This window comes from Neltuma alba, unplaced genomic scaffold (genome assembly GCF_004799145.2).
Source record: "Neltuma alba isolate B1F8T4 unplaced genomic scaffold, ASM479914v2 tig00000563_pilon, whole genome shotgun sequence".
Classification (NCBI taxonomy): domain Eukaryota; kingdom Viridiplantae; phylum Streptophyta; class Magnoliopsida; order Fabales; family Fabaceae; genus Neltuma; species Neltuma alba.
The window spans coordinates 50,078-57,602 of record NW_021632096.1 but is presented as its reverse complement, the minus strand read 5'-3'; the positions used below and the strand labels follow the sequence as shown (position 1 = coordinate 57,602).

The following is a 7,525-nucleotide window of genomic DNA, read 5'->3' as shown; positions in this document are numbered from 1 at the left end:
GTTCACCAGCCACCACAAACTTGGTCACAAATCACGACCACCAAGCAACTACCATTGTTGCGGCGCCGCCACTACCGTAGCATCAATGCCCACCGTTAAGTTAATTTTGTTTTATTATCTTCCTTCACATGTTCTGATAATTTGAATCATTCACATTCAATGCGTTTAAACTCTCTACAGAATTTCGGTTAATTGTATCAACAACATATAATAAAACATCTTGAAATTCAGTAGAATGAATCAAAAGATTGACGTTATGTAAAACAATACAAGGGGGTTATACCATATTTTAGAACACATCATTATTGTCGTTGTTATTTTGTGACCAGAATCAACTGGGAATTCAATAGCTGTCGTACAAAATAAAAAACTCAGATTTATTGAAGATCTCCACCATCATACGACACTGCAGGCCAAATTGTCCGCCGTGTATTCATATTCCAGCTGCAAAGTCTGGTTGTCCACGCGCAAATGCAAAGGCAATTACTAAAATAGCAAGTCATCGTTCATGTTCCCAGTTCCTATCTGTCGGCTTATAAGACAAAGTCTTGGTTAATGCACATCTTCTTAATTCCTATCTTTATCATCAACTTAAACTTCATTTCCAATCAAAGAATGTGTACATGTGTGGGGTGCATGTTATTAGTATAACAAATTATAACATGTCTAATTTTTATGACTTCGATAGGCCAAAGAATGGAGGAAGAGGAGTGAGAAAGAGAAGGGTAGTAATTAATACTGGAACTGTGTGAAACCCCTTGGTTGCTGTACTTTCCACAGCAACAAAAGAAGGGGAGGTGAGTCTAACCAGGGAGGAAAAAAAACAAAAAACAAAACAAGCAAGCGAAGGTATTCCCCACATATCTCTTTTATCGCCTTATGTACATGTAAATTCGCAATCGAGAAAACTAAATACGTGTATCGACCTTCAGGTGAGTACTCTTTGCGCCTTCACCGACAGAAAAACGATCAGACTATTGAAAGCTCCTTCCTTTTTACAATCTGAAACTCCCTATCATTTAGCTTGCATCTGCTGAACAAATCTCAAGCTCTGCCCACCAGAGTGGAGAAAGTCTTGGCACTGCTGCATCAGGTGTTATGTTTGTTATTTCTCTCAGTCTCATACTAACATCTTTCATACTTGGTCTTTGCTTAGGATCAGGATGAACACAAGATTTGATCAGTTCAGCAACTTGTTCTAACTTCTCTTCATCAAAAGAGGCTAGAGTTGGATCGACCATTTCTCTCAAGGGATGATCCACTTGTAAATAATCTGATGCCCAGTTTTCAAGTGAGCTGTCATCAACTGAATAAGGGACTCTGGATGTTACCATTTCAAATAGTACAACACCAAAGTCATAAACGTTGCTTTGTGGACCTGCTAATGGATTATCAAATTGTTTTCTGCCCTTGGTCTTCATCTCAGATGAAGCTATTTCATATGAGAAACTCAGATCTGCAATTTTTGCAGCATAGTCCTCGGTGAGAAAGATGGAGGAAGAGTTCATATTGCTCAGGGCTACAGGAGGGTCTAGCTGGTGCACGTATTGCAGGCAGTATGCCATGCCCATTGCAATTCTAAGCCTTGTTCTCCAATCCAAGTGCTCAGCTTCTTTTACTGCAAGTGCCAATATGTTCACATGCATGAGTCATTTTCCAACATAAAACACCAAAAGAATGACAGAAACCCCTCTTATTCTAAGGAACTAATCTTGCATTTGAATGAAAAATGGATACATAGGGAAAGAAACATAGCGAACAAATAGAACAAATTTCCAATATGATCAAACCTAAAATGCTGATGAACTCTACAGTTGGTCAAATTGAATCATGCTGTTGTGGGGTGCCAAACTTATATATATGCCTGTCTATGCACGTTTGACTACAAATATCAGTATTTAAGTCTAGGTTCTAGAATGCCACATAAAAATTTTTCAGATCGCCAATAGCCAATGGTTAAGATCGGTCATCATGAAATTAAGCACTCCTTAGAGTATGTAAATCAGTAACTAGCAATCACCATATCATTATAACAATGAATACACATTTAGAAATGAGGAAATTGAGATACTTTCAGAATATTTTCTGTGTGATAGAACACTGAAATTATATGTACTCACTGTGTAAATGCTCGAAGAGAGTTCCATTGGGTGCATATTCAAAAACCATCATTCTGGTGAAAGGTTCCTCTTCCTCACAATATCCAAGTAGATTGACAAGGTTCTTGTGATTCACTTTCGATAACGAGTCAATCTGAAACCATAATCACAGTAAGAGTAGGCCATATTTGAAAAGGCAGCACATAATCGAATGATCTTGTTGATCTGTATAGTGTGATACCTTTTTCCTAAACTGTACTTCTAAAGTCTTTGACCAAGCATTCGATGATGTCACGGTAACAGATGCCACCGCAATTTCAACTCCGCTAGATAAAGTCCCTTTGTACACTGTTCCGATTGGTGAGGTGCCAAGTACATTGCTAAAGTCTTCACATGCTGCCACGAGCTCGGACCTTTTTAACTTTGGCACACCTACAGTTTCAAACGTCTGTCAGAAAGGATAACAAATATATTTTCAAAGACAAAAGTAGCCCATTATCATGTCATGTCAATGGGATAGAACCAATCAAATTAAAGTTGTCCCTGTCTTGTCTTTCTCATGTTGCAGGAACCCTGAATTTGCGTGCGTGGAGGTAAACTGAAATTTCCAGCCATTGTTCCATTCTCATAAAATTACAGGGGGAAAAAAAACTCAGATGTACCTGTTACAAATGCCTTCTGAAGCTGCCCACTTAGTCCTGTTGCCCAAGGCTTGACAGTAGTAACTTTGTTGGTTCTACAGACATATATGCCGGCAATTAAAATAAGAAATACACCACCACCTATAGCTCCCACCAAAATTGCAACATGATTTTTTGAAAAACTTTTCGATCTTGCTTCGGGTATCTTTGGAGAAGGAGATGCAGATGTATTTCTACCAGGGGAAGTTTTATTTGGTTTTACAGGCGCTACTGCTGAAGGGGGCGGGGAAATTGATGGAGGGTGTGAAGGGGATGGAGATGGAACAGGGGCAGGGGCAGGGGCAGGGGCAGGGGCAGATGCATGGGCAGGGGCAGGGGCAGATGCATGGGCAGGGGCAGGGGGCAATTCAGCTGTGCGGTTACTGCCCTTTTGCAGGAGTCTTCGCAGAGCTACACCGTCTTCACCAATATTCCTGTGAAAATAAATTTAAAAAAAGAAAGATGACTTAGATTTGATAGTAAAAATTAGCCAAAATATGTCACATTGTCACCCAAAAAAAAAAAAGCCAAAATATGGTCTGGCGGGTAACAATGAACCCTAGAGGAGGGCAATTAAGATTTATGAAAATTAACCACCTTTTTTACAGTAAAAATATTACTTTTGAAATCTAAATCATCCTTTTTGATTGTAAAAAGATGATTTAGATTTGACAGTAAAAATTAACCAATTAAGGAGGAAGAAGAGTGAACCCGGATTTTTGAAAATCTCATAGAATATAAACCCAAAGGAGACCACTTTTCAATGGATTGGAGATGACATACTGTGAAATGGATCTGCTCGCACAAGACGGCAATTTCGCTGCACCAGTTAGCTGGTTTTCATCCACTTGACTTTCAGAAAGCATCTTCAGTTCATTAATTTCGGGAGAGAACCCACCAAGAAGCTCATTGTTGTCCAGCAAACTGCAAGAAGAATTAACTCAATACATAATCGCAGAAGTTCTTAAAAATTGAGTTGTCTAAAGTGTATAAACCTACAGCATGGCTAGGGAGATGTTACTCCCAAGATCTGCTGGTAGAGATCCACTGAAATTGTTGTATCCCAAATCCAAAACCTCCAACTCTTTTAACTCGGCAATTTCTTCTGGAATGATTCCATAGAAAGAATTGTTTCGCAGAATACTGCAGTATATTCACAGCGATTTTATCAGGCAACCGGAAAAAAAAGAATTAAATAATTGACGAAGTTTACACACTGCGCAATGCATCCAAGCGGCAAACATCTTACATGGACTTTACATGAACAAGCTTCGCAAGCTCAGGTACCAGAGTTCCTCCAAGGCAAAGATCTTTCAAATTCCTGAACAACAGAAGCATTTCTCACGATTAGAAGAACCACAAGATTGAAAAGAAATCAGAGGTCAAGGTAAAAATACTAAGTCAACTATATCAACAATGGCACAGTGCTGCTGGAATGTAAGAAGTATCACGAGATGATAAAATTGGTAAATTTGGCATTAAAAGAACATGAATACTAGTCATATACACACGATTTCTCTGCTATCCAACGGTTTCCGCGATAAATCATAGAAAAATAAATATATGAAAACAACTCAATGTCACATAAATGAAAGATCCTAGCAAAAAGATCTGTTCTTCTTCCTTCATATTGTTAGAAAACAAAAACGTCACTTACAAGACCACCACTCTCCCATCTACGCACTGAACTCGGAACCAATTGCACGGGTCAACTTCTCCTTCTTCATCAATCCAATTCGACAAAGCACCAAATGGGTCACTCAATATTCTCTGCCTCAACTTCAAGAGCGCTTTACCTGCCCAGAAACACCATATTCAGCTTCTATGGGATGGCGACAACTAAATATAGGGAAATACAGAATCTCACAAACCCAAAATTCCTTACCTTCGTCATTCAAAGAGCTGCATAGACCCAACAAGCTCTGAAAGAGCAACCACACCACCAAAAAGCGGAGAAGTCCCCGATGATCCTTGTACCGACTGAAATTCCAGTTACTTTTCATTATTGTTGCTAATCAACGACGACCGCACAGAAACAAAGGAACCCGGACTGTGTTTTGCAAGAAAGGAAGATGAACTGAGTAGAATCGCAAAGCTCTTCAGCGTCTCTGGCTACGATTAATTGAAAGGAAGATGGAGAAGCAAGAGAGGCGATATCAAAACCATGTTCCCAACACCTGCAAATTAGTTTAGACCCAGAAAGGTTTGAAAACGCGTAGGCTCAAAATATAGCTCAATTTTTCGGTAAAAGAAATACTACTATAAAATACGCCGCACAGGAAATTTACACCGCGATGGCAGAAAGGCAAATTGCTGACTTGGAAATTTAGAATGGTTGATAGCAACGCGTATTTTAATTAGTCATAAATATCTCAATCAATATTAAAAATTAAAAATATATATAATAGATAATAGCATTCCCACAATTCATTCGAAATCTCTAATTTTCAGATCCTTACCCATAATGCTAGAGGGTAAATATTTTTCATATAATATAAAGGTTAAAATTTTTAATTTCAAAAATACTTTTATAGGAGTTATAAGTGCCTTAAAAAAACTACAAAGCAATATAAGGCGCTTGTGATATAACTATAGGTAGAAGATTGTTAATACCTTAATAAAACTACAACGCAATATTACACAAAATTGTATTTCTTCTAAACTATTTGCTCCTTTAATCTTAAAAGAAACTGTTAATTGTTAATAATGAGTCCGAAGATTTTTTTTAATTCTAACGTTATATTAAAAAAATGACAAAACTGTATTTCTTCTAAAATACTTTTGAAATGAAAATATGATATTTATCCATCTTGCCTCCTAAATAATCTCTATGGTGATTGCACTTATTAATGAGTCTCTATTAAAAGATAATTTCAATAAATATAATTAATATCAGTACTTTAACAAAGACAATATCAATTTATTACAAATAAATAACTTAATTAATTTTTTTAATATTAATAAATTAGTGATCTGGCTCTTATATCAAAAGTCAAAGGTAGTATCATCTTTAGTTTTTGAAATTTTACCTCATCTTTGTTTTTTTGGTAGATATAGGTATTCTCTTATTAGAGATAATTTTATTCAAAACACTGTCGAGTACTAAATGTGAACACTTCTTTTAATAAGATTTGAACTTTAGTTCATCATATTTTAGTGTTGGTTCATGAAATTTGAAATAAGTGGTTTTGGTCTTTAAAATTTAATCTTATTTTAGTTTTGATGTTTAAAATTTGACCCATCTTAATTTTGATCCTTATTTCAGGGAGCAAAAACATTGTTTTGGAGAAAAAAATCTTTCAGCAAATCAAAACCAAAACAAATGTCAAATTTTAAGAAGTAAATATAATATCATGTACACAAAAAAAATATATACTCCTCCAGTCCTAATTATAAGATCCAATTGACTTATTTGAGGAGATTAAGGAAATAAGTTAAGTTGGTTATTTATAATAAATAAGTGTTGTCATTCCTAAAATATCCTTGCTAATTAAGTATATTGGCTAAAACTATCATTATTAAAAAGATTATCTTGGAAAAAATACATAAATAAAGAGATAAAATGGATTGGGTCTTATAATTAGGACCAAATAAAAAGTCAAATTGGGTCTTATATAAAGATCGGAGGAGTATATAATATCAACCATAAAAAATGCAGTCTGACCTTGTATATAATTTGGAGCTTTAAATTTGTCTTCAGTTTTTTCCCTCGTAGGAAATAGATGGATGATGGGACATGAATGGCGGGAACTGTACCTGTGGATGATAGTGGTGAAATTGGAGCCAATGATCCGCCGGCGACTTACTTTGCTTGACTTCGTAATTGGGACAGAAATTGATGATTGTACGAGACAATATGTCCTTGTTTTGGACCTGGTAAAACCCACCTCTCTTTTATGGACGAGGCACTTTCCTGGAACTTGCACTCCCTTCGGTTCCCCTTTTCCTTTTTTTTTTTTAAATATATCCGGACTCCCCTGCAAATTCTTGCCAAAATGGCGTTGAATCAAGTAATTCTCTATTTTTAATAATGCTTGCTTGTGCCACTATTTGTTCCCATATTTATATGAAATAAAAAAATTTATAACAAGTCCATGTTCACAAATGGCAGTGGCAAGAGTAGGGCGAGTTTGAGTATAAAGGAGGGAAACCCAACTTTATAACAAATCAAGCCAAAGAAGCCGTGAAAGAGGATAGCCAATAATAATTATTACTAATAATTAATTAACGACTATATTTTTACTGTTTATTCCGTATAATTTAAATAAAGTGAAATTTCATAATCTAAATTATATTTAGATATTTTTATAAATAAATATAATATGTTCATCTTCCATGTGTGCATTAGTGCAGGCATTTGTGGCGGTCTCATAAACTAATCACTGGCACCTTGCGTAGACTTCTTTTTTTTTTTTGGGGATGGAGAATTCGTATTCCAACTTCCAACAACCATATTGGAATAAAATGATGGAATGCTCTGTTGGATCTATCCGAATGAAAATGAGAAAATGAGAATGATTTGATTAGTACAATACTCATCAATAGAATAATACAGCTCATATTAATTATTTGTAAATAGGGCGCAGTCAATCTCAGATCACTTCCAAAGGCATGAAACTTTCTCTACAGATAAACTAAACATATCATAACTCGATACATATAAATATAACTATTAAATAATTAATTTTAGAATATTAAAAAAATTGATTAATTTAGCTACTTGTCACAAATGTGTGTTGGTTCGTT

General features: G+C 35.7%; 1 protein-coding gene across 2 annotated transcripts; it reads right to left on the bottom strand.

Annotated features, from left to right (window-relative positions):
• Nucleotides 1–226: 226 nt before the first annotated feature.
• On the bottom strand, nt 227–4,986 carry LOC114740579 (inactive receptor-like serine/threonine-protein kinase At2g40270). 2 transcript variants are annotated; one of them, XR_003739697.1, is made up of 10 exons: nt 4,665–4,986; nt 4,437–4,575; nt 4,029–4,100; nt 3,779–3,922; nt 3,563–3,703; nt 2,762–3,213; nt 2,341–2,531; nt 2,121–2,253; nt 917–1,618; nt 227–525 (listed from the first exon to the last, which is right to left on the bottom strand). XR_003739697.1 is itself a non-coding variant. In XM_028928750.1 (9 exons), the coding sequence occupies exons 1-9, from the start codon at nt 4,780–4,782 to the stop codon at nt 1,020–1,022; spliced, it is 1,989 nt and encodes a 662-aa protein (XP_028784583.1). In that variant the 5' UTR covers nt 4,783–4,986; the 3' UTR covers nt 698–1,019. The 2 variants fall into 2 exon arrangements, 1 of the variants encoding a protein (XP_028784583.1); XM_028928750.1 differs by lacking the exon at nt 227–525 and having other exon boundaries at nt 698–1,618.
• Nucleotides 4,987–7,525: the final 2,539 nt, after the last annotated feature.